The sequence below is a fragment of the Rhinopithecus bieti genome, unplaced genomic scaffold (genome assembly GCF_001698545.2).
Source record: "Rhinopithecus bieti isolate Rb0 unplaced genomic scaffold, ASM169854v2 scaffold_26676, whole genome shotgun sequence".
In the NCBI taxonomy this organism is placed as follows: Eukaryota; Metazoa; Chordata; class Mammalia; order Primates; family Cercopithecidae; genus Rhinopithecus; species Rhinopithecus bieti.
The window spans coordinates 357,047-376,817 of NW_016812009.1; the positions used below are offsets into that span (position 1 = coordinate 357,047).

Genomic DNA, 19,771 nt, shown 5'->3' on the forward strand with positions numbered 1-19,771 from the left:
ATGGTACCGAGAATCCTCACGCAGTTCTGGCACAAAGCAGCTGCTCAATAAATATTTGCAGAATGGATAAACTAGAGATTTTATTCCCCTCGTGTGGGAGAAAGATAAAACAAGTTGATATCACACTTTAAATAAAAGCCACCCACCAGCTTCTACAAGATATCCTGTGGTCTGTGAAGCTAGAACTTCATTTCCTGTGCCTTTCCTAACCACAGAGCCTAACTTTAAACGACAACACTTCAACATAAAAAAAAAATTGAGGCAATGTTCAAATGCACTGCCAAGTAGCCTCACATTTTATAAAGACTTTCAACAATAAAACTGAAATAAAACTTACAGGGGTTAGCCCCAAATTCACTAGAAAATCAAATTAACCATAAACTCCCACCCATTCTCTTTGATCTCTTCCATTCTCTAAACATTCTGGTAAATTAATCCTTTACTACAATATATTAATATGTAGGAAGTGAATAGATGAATAGTTCTGAGGCTGGAAAGGGGGTGAAAAAAGGAAGCATTTATTTATCCTGAAAGGTGCTGATGTATTCACTGATATTTTTCAGTCTGAGAATAGGAAATACCAGCTTAGGGATTTGCCTTGCACCTTGAACATGTCCCCTCATCTCTCTGTGTCCTAGTTTCTTCTTCTTCTCCTTCTCCTTCTCTTCTTCTTCTTCTTCTTTTTTTTTTTTTCTGAGATGGAGTCTTACTCTGTTGCCCAGGCTGGAGTGCAGTGGTGTGATCTCAGCTCACTGTAACTTCCACCTCCCAGGCTCAAATGATTCTCTTGCCTCAGCCTCCCGAGTAGCTGGGATTGCAGGCACCTGCCACCAAGCCCAGCTAATTTTTGTATTTTTAGTAGAGACAGGGTTTTGCCATGTTGGCCAGGCTGGTCTCGAACTCCTGAACTCAAGTGATGTGCCCACCTTGGCCTCCCAAAGTGCTGGGATTACAGGTGTGAGCAACCATGCCCGGCCTCCAGTTTCTCACTTCTAAAGATCAGGAAAACCCGGTGGCTCAAGCCTGTAATCCCAGCACTTTGGGAGGCCGAGACGGGTGGATCACGAGGTCAGGAGATCAAGACCATCCTGGCTAACCCGGTGAAACCCCGTTTCTACTAAAAAGTACAAAAAATTAGCCGGGCGCGGTGGCGGGCGCCTGTAGTCCCAGCTACTCGGGAGGCTGAGGCAGGAGAATGGCATAAACCCGGGAGGCGGAGCTTGGAGTGAGCTGAGATCCAGCCACTGCACTCCAGCCTGGGCGACAGAGTGAGACTCAGTCTCAAAAAAAAAAAAAAGATCAGGAAAACAGTGCCTGCTCTTCCCTCCCACCATAGAAACATGTGCTAGTGGCTCTGCATGTGTGTTGGAAGATAAGGAAGTCCCTGAACCCACAAGATTTCTTCCAGACCCTCCGGTGGCTTCCAAATAAAAGCTCCATTCAATCAACAAAGATGGTTGTTGTGGAGTTACTGTTCCCAGGCAGGTGCCTCCAAGCACATCCAGACCTCTAGGCTCCTATTACAGAAAGGTCATTAGGACCAACCACAGAAAGGCTGGGCTTAAGAGGACTCGTTGCTAAAGAGGAGTAAGTACATCTCTCCCATCTCTGCACCCTACCCCGCATTCTGGGTCTTAAATCACAGAGGGTAATTTAAAACGAAATGAGAGAGAGACAGGATTAGGTTGAGTAGGAAGGAACACATTTCTGATGAGGAGAATCAGGGTTAATCTCTTACTGCCATATTTTGACATACACTTCCACCTGGAGAATTCCCTTAACTGCCTTGACTCCACCTACTCATTCTTACTCAACCACTCAAAGGCAAGCCCATGTGGGGTCCTTCTCCAGCTTTCCCAGGCATCACTAGTCACCCCTCCTGTGCGGTTTTTTAGCACAACATATGCAACCCTGGTCCACGGCGTTCATTATGTCTTGTGGTTGCTCTCAGTACACTAGTCTCTTGCACTAGACTCCGAGCTCCCCATCTTATCTCTGCATTCCTGGGGTCTGACACCCAGTGGTGTTCACTCAACCTCTACTGAATGAATGGTCACTGATCATTTTGCTGCCACTAGACCAGGTGGACCAGAAAGGAAACGGACGACAGGACATTTTCATCTCTAAATCATGACCTTGGGGGATGGAAGATCCCTTAAGAGGTCATCAAGTTGATTTCCCTCATTGAGCAAGACTGGTGAATACCTGGTGGGACTCACTCAGGTCCTCTCTGTCTTTGACTCTGGTCCTCAGCATAATTGTGCCCAAAGCTGTCTTGTCTACTCTCAGCTAATTCCACCTGCCTGTTTGTGAAACTTATTTAATAACTGTATTTTTTTGTTGTTGTTTTTTGAGACAGAGTCTAACTTTGTCACCCAGGCTAGAGTACAGTGGTGCGATCTCAGCTCACTGCAACCTCCACCTCCCAGGTTCAAGTGATTCTCCTGCCTCAGACTCCCGAGTAGTTGGGATTACAGGCATGCGCCACCACACCCGGCTCATTTTTGTCATTTTAGTAGAGATGGGGGTTTCACTGTGTTGGTCAGGCTGGTCTTGAACTCCTGACCTCAAGTGATCCACTCGCCTCAGCCTCTCAAAGTGCCGGGATTACAGGCGTGAGCCGCTGCACCTGGCCCTAATACTTGTATTTTTATCATCTTTTTATTAACCAAACAATATGGAAATTTTCAAGCACATATAAAAGTAGAGAGAACATTAGAATAAACCCATGTACCCAGCACCCACCTTCAGCAATGACATGCACGATCAGTCTTGTTTTACTTATCGTCACTCAATTATTTTGAAGCAAATTCCAGCCTCATATCAAAGACACACTTTTTTACTTGAATTTCATTTGTAGAAAGAATAAAAATTAATTTAAATCTCTAGGGTCACTTCCCAATAAGTGGATTTTTGTTTGTTTGGTTGGTTTTTGGTTGGAGGTAGAAAGTCCTTGAAATCACATTACGTACTCTTTCTGATACTCAAACAGATTTTTTATTTTTTTGGAGGCAAATGCGTAATGGATGTCAAGAAGCCAGAAATAAGGCAGCAAGTGTTGCACAGAATGCCTGCATTGACTTTGCAAAGACCAGACCCTCTGGGTTCTCCCTGGAACAAAGATACACAAAAGGCTGGAGCAGCCAAATGGGCCAACCCCTGGAGTGCCTTTTTTCTTTTGTGTTAAAAAGTTGCATTTCGTGCAGACCCAGCCTACTCCCCCAGCCCCTCAGTCTTCTCCCTTGCTCCTACCCACAAGCACACATACAGCAGAAGGGACACCTCTGCACACTCACTGGCTGCCTACACTCATTCACCTGCCAATGGCTGGTTTTGGCACTTGTTTTCCAAACCAGTTGAACTGACAGCCCCAGGACTAGAAAGCTCTTTTGGCTCCACAGAGGCTTAAATCTGTGGCTTCTAGAGGGATCACCATGGGATAAATCAAAATATACAACCCACATTCCTTCAATGTGCGAAGGCACTTTTTTGGCAGTGTCGGGTTAAGAAGTGTTCAAGAACACTGCATAGTGGCCAATGCTGTTTGCGCTGATGATCATTAACTCTGTTTATATGCTGAAGGGCCCATATTGGGGAAACTTTCCTGCCCACTCAACACTGCACTGCCCCGGTGTCAATCCTGTCGATCTCAAAGCATGCAGTATACTTACAACTGAGGAACTGCATGTTTATCATCCGCTTTGGACAGAGGGGGAAGGAAAGACCAGAAAGGAAACTAAGACTTCTCAGGAGCCTGTTTCATGCACTGGGCTACGTATTGTCTTCTTAAATTCCAAAACAGTTCTATGAGGTATTTATTTTCATTAGCCGCCTATGACAGATAGAGGACACTGAAGTTCAGAGGATTTAACTGATTTGCCTGAAGTCACACAGCTAGTAAATGCTACAGCCTGAATTCTAACACAGGTTTTTCTAACCAGCAAATCCATGCTATTTTTCCTATACCGGTAATTCGCAATTATTCTACTTTTATATGTGCTTGAAAATTTCCAGATTGTTTGGTTAATAAAAAGATTATAAAAATACATGATAAACATGCTTCACGCAGTTCCTCAGGTATAAGTATACTGCATCCTCTCCCCTTTTAAGTTAATTTTTTAACTTTTCATTTTGAAATAACATTAAACTTATTTTAAAATTATAAAATAGGCCAGGCACAGTGGCTCACGTCTGTAATCCCAGCACTTTGGGAGGCCAAGGTTGGTGGATCACTTGAGGTCAGGTGTTTGAGACCAGCCTGACCAACATGGTGAAACCCCATTTTATATGGTGAAACCCAAATTTTAGTTTCTACTAAAAATATGGAAATTAGCTGGGTGTGGTGGCAGGCCCCTGTAATCCCAGCTACTAAGGAGGGTGACGCAGGAGAATTACTTAAACCTGGGAGGCGGAGGTTGCAGTGAGCTGAGATCATGCCACTGCACTCCAGCCTGGGCAACAAAATGAGACTCCATCTCAAAAAAAAAAAAAAAAGCATGAAGATTTCTCATATGACTTTCACCCAAGTTCCCCAAAAGTTAAATCTCAATTGACCATAGTACAATGACCCAAACTAGGAACTTAACATTGATGCAAGTCTAGTAACTAATCTATAGACCTTATTTGAATTTCACCGAGGGTCCCACTAATGTCCTTTACGTGGTACAGAATCCAATCCAGATTATACAAAGTATTTAATTGTTATATCACCTTAGACTCTTCCAGTCTGAGACAGTTCCCCATCATTCTATATGTACACTTTTATATACACACACACACACACTTTTTTGACATGGTCTCGCTCTGTCACTGAGGCTGGAGTGCAGTAGTGCAGTCATGGCTCCCTGCAGCCTCTGCCTCTGGGTCCAAGTAGTCCTCCCACCTCAGTCCCCTGAATAGCTGGGACCACAGGCATGTACCACCATGCTTGGCTAATTTTTAAATTTTTTTTGTAGAAGCAAAGTTTCACTATACTGCCCAGTGTGGTCACAAACTCCCGGGCTCAAGCAATCTTCCTGCCTTAGTCAGTCAAAGTGCTGGGATTACAGGAATGAGACACCATGCCCGGCCTTTCCTCTATATCTTTCCTGATGTTGAGACTTTGGAAAGTACTGGCCAGTTATTTTATACAATCTCTCTAGACTCTTTTTAATATTCAGAAAGTATCACAAACCCTCAAATGACTATAGTTATACTTTGAGTTTCTCTTTGAGAATATATTTATTGACAAGCTACAGTAAATTGAAGGATGGTTTTGAGTTTGTTCCATATACATTTGAAAAATAGTAAGTATATCTGTGAGATCATTTTGCTTAGCTACAGGCAATGGTTGGGTATATTTAGTTTCATCTATTCCTGACAGATGATATCATGGTAGCTCCTCCTGAGGTCAGCAGCCCACAATCATACACAGTCGAAGGCAGACATTTTCAAAGTTTGAAGAAAACAATAGAGAGCTTGTGAGGTCATACAAAAACACCAAGCACTAATGTTTAATGTATATTTGTGATTTTATTGTATGTTTGTATTCTACATTATGCTAACATTTTCGCATTCATTATATCAGTTAACCTCACAACAACCTCTGGGATGGTACTGTTATTATCATTGCCATTCTACAGTGGAGAAAATTAAGATTCTGAGTCTGTAAGTGACTTTCCCAAGGATACGCATCTACTGCACAGTAACAATGGGATCTGAAAGCAGTTCTGCCTGACTCTGCAAGCCCTGTGTTCTTATCAACCTTGCTAGTTTTCTACAAAAGCATCTCTGACTCCTTGCTTTCATTGTCCTTGTGCCAGGAACATTCTTCATTTTCTATTTCCCAAATTCTTTTCCCTTTTCAGCCTTTAATGTCCAGTTTTTAGGCCATTCTTCTAGGGAGGCATCTGTTACAGATGGAAGGAGGAATTGGATTTATATCAGCCCCAGGTGTGACTGGGGCATCATAAGGCATAAACGAGGACAGCAGAACTAGAAGAAGCTTGGATATTCCAGAGTACAACCTCCTCTTTTTATAAAAGAGCAAATAAGAATGATAACTAGTAATACTTATTGCATGCTTAATGTGGGTCAAGTGGTGTTCTAAAAGCTTGCCATGTGTTTTCTCATTCATTCACTCACTCTACCTTTATTGAGGTAGAGACTTCTAGAACTCACCCATCTCTGGAAAAAAAGCCTTCATCTTTTTGCCGGCACCCAGAAGGATTATACTCCCCACCCCTATTGCTGTTAGGCAAAAACATATTCCTAGACCCAGCCAGGGAGTTGTAGGCAAAAGTGATATGTCAGTCCTGAGCTGAAACACTTCGTTGTTGGGGCTTAGTGACCTGTGAGGGATGGAGCTGTGTACCATCTGTTGCCCTGCTCTGGGATAGGGGAAGGAAACCAAATGGGGAGAAGTGGGAAGCGAGCCCCAGATTTGGCTTCACTCAAGAATACCCTGAGAACATAATTCAGGAGTGGGAATTTATGGTTGTATTAGTCAGGGAAATTAACATTAGCTGGGTAACAGACAAACCCCCAAGCTTCAGTATCTTAACACAATCAAAGTTAGCATTTCCCTCATGTCAGAGCCCATGTTGGTCAGACTTTTCCATCTTGCAGCTATCCCATCTAGGACTTAGAGTTCTCACATCCCTGAGGCAGGGGAGAAGAGAGATGCAAGAGGCATCCCTTCCTGCCTCTGCCATGGGTGACACATGCCTCTTCTTTCCTAGTCACATGATCCTGTTATAGCCAAGTACCCCGATTTTTCTACAAAAAAGAGAATGAATTATTATTTTTATTATTTTTTCCTCTTATTTTCTCTTTTCTCTGTTTTTCCCTATTCCCCACTTCCTACTTAGTCCTTTAGAAAGGCAATTATAGCTTTTCACCTCCTGTTCATCAGGCTCTCCCTACAGGGCAAGTTCACCTAACTATGTACTTAGAAGCTTGAGTGGAACTCACCCACCAGGAGGTTGCCTCAAGAGACAACAGTCAATCTACAACCCCAAGTATGCCCACTACAAAACTCTCTCCCACCTGGAAAGCTTCAGTCACATTTACAGTCTAGTTCTGCTCTTGAAGATGCCAGCTGTCACCAGCTTGACCACCCAGTAGATAAGGCACTGAAATGAGTTATGCAGACCTCCACCTGCTTGCTTCCTCCACTGTGTGTCTTTCATGCTGAGACCCCTTCTAAAAGCACCTGATTTCTGCTCTAAAAATGAAGTGGTACCCTTAAGGCAAGAAGCCTGTCCTTCTTCCCCTAAGCTAGCTTTGGAATAAAAAGTCACTTTCTCCATAGCAGATCTTACTCTTATTAATTGAACTCTGCCAGCGCTGAATGACTGAACTTGCATTTTTGATTACATCATCCCCTCCCAACTAACTCTCCTCTCCTCCTCCTTCAGGGCCCACACCTCTGTTCCTTGTTCCAGAACCTCAGGTCTGGTGGACACATGTCTTCTCCCCATTTGGTTTCCTACTAATACACAGTATTCCTGAAGTAATCACCTACTTTGGAATTCTCAAAGCCAGAGATTGAAAATGCAGATCCCAGGGCACTACCCTGGGATCACAGCCTGGGACTCCACGTATCATCTCCTTCCTGAAGCATTCTTGATGTCCACAGATGTTTCAAAACTACTTTAAAGTGTAGCCAGGTCAGAATAACTTCAGTCACTTATGCTTTTTGATGTATTCATGTACCATCTATACTATTATTTTCTTCAAACTTAACATTTGCCTTAAATGTCTCACATTTCTATTTCAATAAATTTATTTCTAAGGGAGACTTTTTGTCACTGCCATAAATGAAAGACTGATACCATTTGCCATAAAAAGAATAGACAAACTCTGGGACATCCATGTGATGGAATATTATTCAGCGCTAAGAAGAAATGTGCTATCAACCACAAAAAGACACTGAGACATGGAGGAAGTTTAAATGCATATTACTAAGTGAAAAAGCCAATCTGAAAAGGCTACACACTCTCTGATTCCAGCTATATGACATCTTGGAAAAGGCCAAATATTTTGCCGGGAGATCGGGAGTGGAAGCAGGGAGATGAATAGGTGGTGGAGCACGGTGGGTTTTTAGGTATGATACCATACCATAGGTTTTCTGTGTGATACCATAATGGTGAATACATGTCACTATATGTTTGTCAAAACCCTTAGAATGTACGATACCAACAGTGAACCCTCATGTAATCTATGGACTTTGGGTGATAATGATGTGTCAATGCAGGGTCAGTTGTAACAAATGTTCCACCCTGGTGGAAATTTTTTTTTTGCTTTTGTTTTGTTTTGTGGAGATGGAGTCTTGCTATGTTGCCCAGGCTCATCTCAAACTCCAGGGCTCAAACGATCCTCCCACTTCAGCCTCCCAAAGTGCTGGGATTATAGCATGAGCCATTGTGCCTGGCCAAAGTATGGGATGTTGATGGTGGGGTAGCAGGGAGTACATGGGAACTCTCTGTACTTTTGTTCAATTTTGCTGTGAACCTAAGGCTGCTCTAAAAAAATGAAGCCCATTAAAAAAAAGAATAGACACATACAAATATAAACAAAACAAAGTAAGAAGTTCTAGCTAAAATAAGTGCATGTCCGAAGATCTGAGTCTAATGCCTTCTTTCTTTGTTTATAAAGCAGACAGACATTACTAGAAAGGTGTTAAATACATATTATCACTAGGGTGAGATTTTATCTCCTAGATATTATCATGAAGCATGAGAGCAGACTGAAAAGGGAACAACATTCTTACCTGGGGATCAACGTTATTTAACATCATGTCTGTCTGGGGCTGTCCATCCCATCCCAGGTTGTCAGAAACACCAGTCCAAGGAGGACCTTCAGTGCAAACCTCTTGCTTGCATATTGGGCAAGCATTTCCTCTGCAACTTCCTCTGCATGCTTGTCTGCATGCATGGTCTGCCCCTGACCTGTAGGGACTCAAAGTCCAGGAAAGTGTCTTTCTACATATTTCCTGCCAAGCAGAGAGTGCTGCTTCATAAAGATCTGTCAGGGACCTGGTGATGATGGAGATGGATAAAGACAATGATGTTGGGAGTGAGGGACCCAAGGAAGAGAGGACAGAGTTCAGCTGAATCAGACAATACAGAGGCAGAAAATCTGCTAAACAGAGGCTGGTCCAAAACACCCGTCCCTGATTGTCAGTCACAAAAACAGCTTGGGGTTTACTGTGACGGAAGCATAGCCTTAGACATCTGATTTTTTAAAGACTTCAGTGAGAGAGGGTAGTAGGAAAAGCAACAGTGTGATCTGAGGGCTCCATTCCAGGTCTCTGAGACACACTGGTAGGATGGGGTAAATATCACTCCCTTTCAGTTAGCAGCTGTTGTGTGCCTAGATCTTTAATGCATCATGTCCATTCTTTACAAATGTTCAAACTCAATATTTTATCTCTGTTTTATAAACAATAAAATCTAGGTCCAGAGAAGTTAAATAAGTTGCCCAAGACCACTCAGCTGGGAAGGGCCCCAAATGGGAATGAAATCCATGCCTTTTGGACTTCAAAGCCCATGTTCTTCCCATCATTCTGCAATAGAATAAGGAAATGCATGCTAGCCAAACGGTCTCAACCCAAGATAATGATCACTATGATTACTAGGACAAGAATCATCGCTATTTATCATTATAGAAACAGTAAATGAGGTCGGATGAGATTGCAAGGGGTCATCCATACCCCTGTTGCTTGGCCTTTTAGTTTATACACATATGTGTGCACACATGCGTGCACACACACTCAATATACGAGGGACCAAATATAGCACTATTAATCTGGAATGAACATGTGCAAGTAGCAGGGAGAAAGGAATAGCAAATAATGAGTCCCGACTGTACACAGAACCCTATGCTAGCCACTGGGGTGGCTTCAAGAGGGTTCTTTCAGACATTGATGTTGATTCTGTTCAACCACATCCAAAACAGTCTTTCCATAAAGGAGAAAAATAACTTGATCTGTCCTTCTCAACACCTCTATGGACAGGTCCTGCAAAAAACCTCATGAGTACAATTCGCTGGGTTCAGGACTGGGGCCCTTGTATCCCTCTTGTGAGTCATGAGGTCATTCTTGGATCACAGAGTTGGATAGAACCTATATTTGGAAACTCCCCTCTTTCTTTCCCTGACAATTTGCATCTACCTGGATTTCAAATTGTAACTTACTCAATTTTCCTATTTTGTCATGAGACAGTCAGCCCCAGGTACACCTCGCCTTTGCTTTTACCATACACAGAATGGGGTATCAAATGTGTACTATATGTACATGTAAACTCTGGCTTACATATGATGCATCTTGGGAGGAGGATGGTATGCAGCTTGGACCATACAGTATTTGCTTGCCAGCTCCTTTACATCCAGGCTTACTTCCAACTTGGCTTCCTTCCCAGCAAACAAGCAGCAGCTCGCTCATCCCCACACTCCTTTGAGTGTCTTCTCTCCCTCCAACCTCGGCTCTCTCCCCCATCTCACAGGCCACAGCTGGACTTTTCCAGCATACTAGCTGGAAAAAGGGGCAGAAAGAGAGAATCCTAATATCTCTCCTTTTTCTCTCCCAGCCTCTTGTGAAATCCATATTTCGTAACTTCCGGCTCTGCTAGCCTTAAGTAACTTTCTTGATGGGGGCCTCAGCTAGAAGCCACATCCAATAAATTGGTCAACTCACCCCAAGCTGATCCTGGTAAGTGAAGGATTACTACGAACTGAACACTGTGTAGAGAATCTTACAAACAATTGATTTGAGAACTGCTCCGCAACTGCCAAGACACAGGCATCTCCCTTCCTCTCGTTCCCAGTTCTGCCTGTGAAAGTGAGACAGATGCATTCAGTGTTGTATTTGTGCTTATGCGTGAGCAAGTGTGTACATGTAAGACAGCGATATCTGTGAAATAGCCTGTAACCCTGTGGTGGGGTTTTAACATCCTTACCTTATCTCCCAATAGAGAATTAGAGTTTTGGTAAGAGCCTTGAGTGAAGAAAAGTTTCTTTGAGCTTCCAATTTAACTAGGACCAGGACTGACAGAAGTAGGAACTGAAAGCTCACAACTCTTGGGCTTGTGAAAATGGGCTCCCCCTTTCCCAGGATGGTTTTGAATCCTTGGGTCCATGATGGTGTCTGTTTCCTATTGGCCATGAAGCACTTGCTCTCCCACCATGATGTATGCATGGTGAAAATTTACAATTGCAGCAACAATATGGCTGGCAACACCTTAGGATTTCTATGAACACAGGACAGAAACTGTTCTTTCTAATCTTTGCTGAAGATATATTTGTATATGCCATGTAATGTGTTTACTGACCTTAGATGTCCTGAGATAAGATAACCCCTTGAATTGGAGAAGGTGAGGGGATCATCTCTTTTTGCTTAGATTAAAAATCTCCCAGACCCCAAAATTATCTTATTTATGAATTCCAACTCCCAAGCTCAGAAGGGATCTTGAGAATTATCTAGCCCCAGGTCCCCATAAGATCCCCCTTCTAAGGCAGCCTATAAGATCTTGGGACAGCTTTCATGGAAAGTTTGTATAATAGTGGAACCCAAGTTTACTTCCCTGGAAATTCTATCACTATAGAAGGCACTGCTCTGTGGACCCTTTCTTCTGCAGAGCACATCTTTGGCATTTGACACCACTTTTTTCCTAAATGTTCTCTTTTCCCCAGTTCTCCTACCTATGAACCTGCCCACTGGATGTTAACATTAGCTGGGTATTTCAAGAAATACTCATAGAGCATGAAGCAGGTGCCAGGTACTGGGTTGAGAGCCAATGATCCAGCAATGAATGAACACACACAGTTCACTTCCTCCAGGGATCTTATAGTCCCTTTGCAGTGCTCCCCTTAGACCCAGACAAGATAACCCCTAGCTCTAGAGGACCCCACTCTGCTCCCCCTTCAGCTGAACCTCTCCCCACAGTGTGAGGAGTCTGTAGGGTCAAGGAACCTCACCTGTCTTCTGGAATATGCTCCAATTACCTGGAACTCTGGAATTCCTGTCCAGAGAGCCTTGAACTTGCTCCCAGGACCTGCAGGACTCTCTTCTTTGGATACATAAACTGTTCCCTCCCTGGCCCAAGGGCAGGGATTGGGGCAAGGCACCACTGTTTGGGGGATGGTATGGACAGAGCTTGGACAAGCCAGCAGGACTGTCCATACATGTGGGTCCAAGGCTCATTAGTACCGGCTAGAGTCAGCGTTGGAAAGAGAATCAGAATGTCCTGTAGATCAAAAGACAGTTATCCCCATTTGACTAGCACAGAATCCAGAGACATCTAAAAGTTCTAAATTCAAACCTGTCTCCCAGGTTGTTTTCAAGGAGTATTTGTCAGGAAAGGAGGATAAAATATATTTGAACAGTTTGTTAGCTGGATTTACTGCTTTTAAATATTTTGGCCCATGGTATGTGAGGTTCCATTTATACTCCTGCCCCAGGGCCTGTAAATGTGAGGGATGGGTCTCTTCTATGTGGAAGACAGATACTAAATAACCACACAAAGAAATGTAAAATCAAACCACAGCACTAAGACGACTAAGTATACCATTTAAGTCTCTTCTAAAATGCTCTGCTTGAGCTCCATTCCCAGGTTTTCATTGCATCTTAGGATCTCCAGATTCCCCATGCCCTGAAAAGTCATATCTTATTCCCAACTAACCGAAACACTGACTAGACCATTCCATACAATTATTGCCCCTTCTGAACACAGAACTCCAGGGAACCCAACCCCAGAAAGAATAAAAAAGCAGATTAAGCTTGCTAAACTTTCCACATACACGTCCTACTTTCCATTAGGGCCGGAACAGGTGGCCTCCTACCCTAGCTTCTGACTGCCATGGTGGATTTTGTCTTTGCACCCACCTCTAGGCACTCCACAGCTGCCTAGCTGGGAGGCGGATTCGCCTGTTTCCAAGGTATCCATGTGTGGAGTGCCTGGAGGTTGTTCTACAAAGACAAAATCCACCATGGCAGTCAGATGTGGGGGTGGGGGGACACACATCTCTTCTGCTTCCGTCTGTCCAACCTCAGCCTGGCAGCCTAAATCTATTTCTTCTCATGTGGTCTTCGGCAGCAATAGAGAAGTCTTCTCTAACTAACTGTAGATAAAGTGGCAAATTCCCCGACTTGTCTTTTTCAATAGGCACTCTGCCCACTAGCTGCTTTTAAACATACATCTCTTTCTTGTACCTGATATTACTGTAATTCACTCAGCCTCACTGTCTGTGTGTTCTTGATTTCTATCAGCCCCTGTGATGTCTGGGTTAGATTGTGACACTCCCAGAGGGCAGGACCACATCTACCCTACATCTCTGGACCTTGTCCAGCAGAACAGCAGGCAAAAGGTAGGTGCTTAATAAAGACTTTGATGATGGAAATGGACAAGCTGCGCTCTGTGCCTAGAGCATTGTAAGTCTGCTAGAAACAGTCCACATACATGCCACAATCATAGTGGCTTCCTGACAGCCTGTGGGCTAGGGCACACTTTTCCTTTTAAACAAGGCAGGAACAGCACTCTCTTGAATCTGAGATAGTAATAATAACAATAACAAAATGCTATGATAGCACTGCTCTTATAGTATTGACTGATTTGATGCTCAGAATAATCTTATGACATAGGGACTATTACTATTTTCCCAGTTGTACAAATGAGGAATCCAAGACACAGACAGGGTGTATAACTTGTTCAGGCCTACAGCTGGGGACATCTGGCTTCAGAGAGTTCAGATTACCCACAATGGTACATTGTCCCACAAAGTGGGCTAGTGCAGCTTCAACGAAAAAGGGAGAGTGAGGAAGTTTTGATCTGGAGTCTGGTTCTACAGTCTCATGGGTCCTGACCCCTGCTCAACATGAATGAATGGTGGAGAGGAGAGAGGCTACTCAGTAACTTTTTAGCATGGAGCCAAGTAGGTTCTCAGAGCAAGTGTTCACACCTATCCCTCTCTCAGTTCCTGTCTTCTCTTCCATTTTTCCAACATGCTAAGCTCATTCACATTCACGCTTTTGAACTTGCTATTTCCTCCACCTGAAATGCTCTTCCCCTAGACCTATGCATTGCCGGGCCCTTCTCATCATTTAGGTGTCAGCTCAGATGACACATTCTTAGGAAGACTTTTCCTGATTACCCTATCTAATGTGGTGGTACCTTTCCTACCGCCTCCCTTTCATTCCTTTCTAACTCATTTTCCTTTTTAAATTTCATCACGGCACTTAAATCACCTTATTTACTTATTATTTTACTTGTCTATGTATGGTCTCTACTAGAATGTCAGCTTCAGGAGAGCAGAAATCTCATCTGTTTTGTTCATTCCTGAATACTCATGCCTGGAACAGCAACGGGCACACTGTAGGTGCCCCCAAAAAATTGTTAAATAAATGCATGCACCAATGAATGGATGCAAAGTCCTTTGTAGATAGGTGCAAAGGTGAAACTAGCTGGATTCTCTTGTTGTTCCTCACCACAGATATTGCAAGCCCTTGGCAGGAAAAGATCAAATATTCATTTTTTAGGTAGTTGTTTAGCCCCTATAGCAGTAGCAAATGATTGGGGTGATGGGGAGTGGGGAGGTGGGGGTCTGCTTAATTCCTTTGTTTGGGCAGAGATAACACCAAGACTTTCAGCTACTAAGACTGCAGACCACATTTCCTCCAGGGCCATGTGTAGACAGTTGCTGAACAGCTCTCTCCCTGAAGAGAAACTAAAATACAGAAATTTTAGCTTTCTCTCTCTCTCTCTCTCCCCCATTCCCCCTTCCTCCTCCTTCTCCTCCTCCTCCTTCTCTCTGTCCCTCTCTTTCTCCTTCCCCTCCGCTACTGTTGCCCCTCTCTCTCTCTATCTCTCTCTTCCTTCTCTAGAGTTTCCCTTATCTTCTCTCCTTTGTCTCTTTCATAGAAATGCTGTGGGGGAAAAAAAAAAAAACAAGAAGAAAGTGGGAAACTGTATTCTCCACACCTAATGCAGTACTCACATTGCTCTTATTACTGCTATAACACAATCCCATTAAAGCCTCTTGGTTCCTGCACAGATAAAGTAAACCCCCAAAACATAATAATCATATGCAGGAAGTGCTTAATTTGATCCAGTCTTAATGCAGACTTGGCTCCCTAATCCTCCCACATAATAGAGCCCGTTCCTTTACTGGTGTTAGCTTTTTTTATTCAATGCTTTATTTATGACACATCATCAAAATAATGAACAAGAAAGGAAAGCTTCTAACCTCTGACCAGATCTTGTATCACATGAGGGTATTTCACAATATTGCCAATTTTTTTTCTTTTTCTTTTTTCAATAAAATACAGCTTTCTGTTATCAAAATACATGCTCATTATATATAAATCCCTTCCAAGATATTTTTTACACTTGTTTTCTCCTGGATTCTCCCAACACACCTCTGAGGAAAGGAGAGGGGCATGAAAAGGTGTCTCCAAATCATGTAAGTTGGAAAAGCAGCCCAGAGGCATAAAGCTATTTGGAGAAGTTCACACAGCAGGGGAAATATTATCGCAGGGCACCTCCAAGTCCTGCTGTTTTCTAGATACAAGAGTGCTCTTGCCAGAAGCCACACTCCCAGCCCCTGTGACATGTAGACCTGAGCACATATAGGAGACAAAAGAAATGACTTAGGAATTTAGGAAGCTAAAAATTCTTTCTTTTGAAAAGTATGAAGTACTTGATGGTGGCAAGAGCCTGATATCAAAGTGAGGCACCCTCTTGTTGTCAGCCATGCCACTCTATCCCATAGCTCTGATGGAGCCTGGTGCTGGAAGTAGAGAGAAGGACTGAAGGAAAGGCACTCTGGAAGTTTTTTTCTAACAGGAGTTTTCAACTCTGGACAACACTTTATTGGATACTTAGGTAATCTTAGTCATAAGAAGGAAGAATCCAGCCCCCAGCCTCTCAGAGACATTTATTCATACTAAGATCTATATCACTTCCCCTCATAATTCCAAGCTGTAGCTCCAGGAATCGCTGGTCTCTAAAGTTCTTTGTCCATTGAAAGCAAAGCAAGAAAATGAATGAAAATGCCAGCTAAGCCTGCGTCTTACAGAGCACACCCTCAGCAAGAACCAGAGCCAGTCAAAGCCTGGCATGGCATCCTGCTGCACTGCCACTTCCTCAAGGAGTATCCAGAAGTCTTCTCTGCACTTCAGGAAACTACTACAGAAGTGGCTGATGGGAACACATAACCTTGCCCACTTTGCAATTGAATATTCCTTCTCCAGCATCACTTACTGGGTGAGCCTTTCTATCTGTGATTCTTTGGAGAAGTGTTGCCACATTCTACGGTTCTTGACGAATGTACACATGCTATCCAGCACTACTGACACTAGATTGTAGGTGAACTTAGGAGAGGTGTTTGTGAAAATCTGAATGAATAGGGTAGGGAAAACCTGCCAGACTTGGGAAAGCTCTGGTCCATGAGAGAGTTGGCATTCCCTATCCTGGATGGGGAGCATTTAAGGGATTTTCTAAGTCAATACACTTTAGGTCTGAAAAGAGAAATAACAAGATACCTTATTCCCTACTCCAGTCCTTTAAACTCACTCTCATTCCTATTTACCTGCCTGTTTTCAACATAGAAAAATTTGAGTCTGCCAAGAAGTATCTCAGCAAATCATTTAGTCTTGGACACAGAATCCCTCTCCATTTCCTCCTCAGTCACTAGAACATAATGCTGAGGATGTCAATGTGATATGAAAGAAAGTTGTCCAAAGTGAAAGAACAAGCTTACTGGATTTCAACCTATGAGAATAGGAAAAGAGAACAAGATCTCGGCATACTCTCAGAGCAGGAAGAGGTTGGGATATGGGACTGAAGATGGGCTAGACGAAATATTACTAACAACAAATTAGATAAAAGGATATCTTGGCAACCAGTGTGAATACACCACCAAGTTTCTTCACTCCGTTACTTCTAGATATTCTATTCTGAGGATGTTTGTGAAATTTGGAGATGGAATTGGAGACACTAGCATTGGAAGGAAAATGCAAAATCTAGAACACAAACGAACCACCAAGCAGGCTCCACCGGGAACCAGACACTCATTGGGCAAACTTAACCACCAGAAACATCAATGAGGGCTCTTAAACATAGAGTCCTCATACTAGAGGCAACATAATGGTTCTCCAGGGCAAGCAGGCGAGTAGCAATCTGCAAGACCTGAAAATACCACAGGAAGCAGGAGAAGAGAAAAGGGGACTCACCTGTTCTGGCCCCTGGAAGCAGATGCGGCAGAGTGGGGTCCTCATACCACTGTCCAAGCTGCTGCCCAGTGAATAACGATCCTCGGTCTTCTCCTTACAGAAGTCATCTGAGGAGGCACTGCTAAGCAGTGAGGCAGGTGGCTCTGTGGCTGGGCCACCCCAGTCATCTTCCACAGAAGAAGGTGGCAAGGGGGGTGGAGGTGGCACAGGAGGGGGCTCCCTGCCCACCACTTCTCGGGGGCCCCTCCAGCCTGCCCACCCCCCGGCGCCCAGAGCCGGAAGGGTGTTGTTGTTGGCCGCCAAACCGGGGGGCTGGGGGTCGCCGTGCATGGGCAGGGGCGCTTGAGGAGGGCGCCGCAGTAAGAAAACCTTCAGGTCATTGAAGAGCATGCGGCAGCGGCACTTGAGGAGACCCTGGTGGCGCAACATCTGGGGGGCTGGGGCGCACAATCCACAGCAGTACCAGCCGCAGCAGCAGCACCACCACCACCAGAGCAGCCCACACAGGGGCATCAGCATGTGCCTGTGGAAGGAGAGGCCCAAGAGGGGTGGCCGGAGTCTTAAAAGAGGGGGACAGGACAGGTTTGGGGGCCCACAGTGGATCTGTGTTGTGGGGGCAGTCTGCTTTCTCACTGGCTTTTCATACAACCCCTCCAAGTAGCAAATAAATTGATCCCAGGACTGAGAAGTGTGAGTCACTGGTTCTGAACTCCACCTGCAAAGCCCAATAACAAAAAAGTTTCTCTTGCCCTCACACACCCACCCCAACCTCCAACTTTGTTCAGTGTGTCTCCTTTCTGCCTTTGACCTGAGGACACTGGTAGGAGCAGAGGGATTGAAGAAGTGTGGTGAAGGGGCCACTAGAGCCTTAAGATCAATGTCGAATTGTTTAAAAGTTCCCCAGGAAAGGATTATTGGGTTCTTCTCAAATTCCTAGGCCGTGAGAAATCTTTCTTTTATATAAAAGGGTGGGGACAATTGTAAATCAAATTTGGAGTGGATTGAACTGGCCTTAGAGAAAACCAGCTCAATGAAGAATTGAGGACTGCATGTGTGAGAGAGAAAAGATAGTTCTTCTCAGGTGGTAGGGGTTAGGGGGAGTCAAGGTAGGGGAGGAGAGAAGATTGGGAGAAGTTTTAATTCTCCTGGGCAGAAAACTGGGGCAATTAACCCCCAGAAGCACCAGAGTGGCTTTTAAGAGAACAGTTGGGTGGGGGAGGGGGTGGCAGGTGAAACTGGGCTAGGGGCTTGTGCTTTGCCTCTGCAGCCAAAGGGCTAAGCAGAAGAGGGGAAAGCCAATTAGGAGAAGCGAGATAAAATAGAGGGTTGGGAAGGAAAAAGGATGGGAGAAAAAGAAAAGATCGTTTAACCCTTGCAGAGGCGCCTCCTTCCTGAGCGTGAAAATCCTGGCTAGAGGAAGGATGTGTGTACCGGGGTGAGAGGGCGGTGGAGCAGAGAACAGGGGTAGAGGAGAGGGGCGTGTGGGAGAGAACAGGAGAAAGGAGTGGTTACATTATCTCAGCCCCCAGCCCACCCCTGCTGCAGTCGGCAAATCCGTGGCCCCCTCCCCTCGGTTCCATCAAAGGTCCCTTCGGGCGAGGGGCAAGAGCCGAGAGAAGGGTAGGTCCGGGCGGGCGAGTGGCCTCGCCTTCTCCTCCTCTTCCTCCTCTGGGTCGCGGTCGCCCTCCTCCTCCGGCTCCGGGTCGGCCCGCGCCCGCAGCTGCTGCTGCGGCGGTGGAGGCGACTGCTGCTCGGCGTCCGGATGTCTCCGGGGCGGGGGCTGCTCCGGCTCGTCCTCTGGCTGCTGCCCGCCGTCCGGCGCGGTCGCGACTCCGGCCTTCATGATCCTCCTCCTCCTCCTCCCCCTTCCCTGGGGGCCAGCCCTGAGCCCCCGCGCCCGGGCAGCGCTGCCATGCAACCAGAAGCGAGGCAGGCGTGGGGGTGGGGGCGGCTGAGGAGTGAAGAGGGGGGGTAATAAAAAATGAAATAATACTAGTGGAATAATTCGGTTCTCAGTCAGGCAAGAGTGCTTCTGAAGGGTGGGGGCGGAGGAGGGCGGCTGCCGGGTCTGCTCGGCAGCTCTGCCCCCGCTACCCCCACCAAGGGCGGCCTCGGTCCGCTCTCTGCCCCCCCACCCCGCCCCTTCCTCCTCTCCGCCGCCTCTGGCTGGCTGGGTTCGCTGTTGCTACCTCTCCTCGCAGATGCAACGAGGTAAGGCTTGTTTGCGGTGCCAGCTGAAGGTGGGGAGGGGGAAGCGAAGCAGTGTGGCCAAGGTGGGAGGCAGCCGGCACTTGGCTCCAGCTTGGTCCTCGCGACTCCCCAAAACCGTATATAAATATATCTCTTATAAAAGCCGAGAGGAAGCAAATCAGATTCCAGGCTGCTGCCAGGTGTTGTCTCGTCTTCCGCCGTTGCTCAGCACCCGCCGCTGCCCCCACTGGCTCGGTTCCCAAAGGGGTGGTGCTGGAAGGAGGTGGCGGGGCGGCTAGCTGACCGTCCGAGAATTGGAAACAAGGTTCTTGCAGCGAGGGAGGCTCTCGGCTATCTCCGCTGCCGGTGCCGCGG

The 19,771-nt window shown here is 45.3% G+C and overlaps 1 protein-coding gene across 1 annotated transcript in view; it reads right to left on the reverse strand.

Annotated features, from left to right (window-relative positions):
- The window catches only part of MARCHF4 (membrane associated ring-CH-type finger 4), a 115,572-nt gene extending 96,088 nt beyond the window's left edge, over positions 1-19,484 (reverse strand). The window contains exon 1 of the mRNA XM_017895489.1: positions 17,207-19,484. Within this exon, the coding sequence (XP_017750978.1) occupies positions 17,207-17,725 (519 nt within the window). The 5' untranslated portion in view covers positions 17,726-19,484. The remainder of the gene's footprint in view (positions 1-17,206) is intronic.
- Positions 19,485-19,771: the final 287 nt, after the last annotated feature.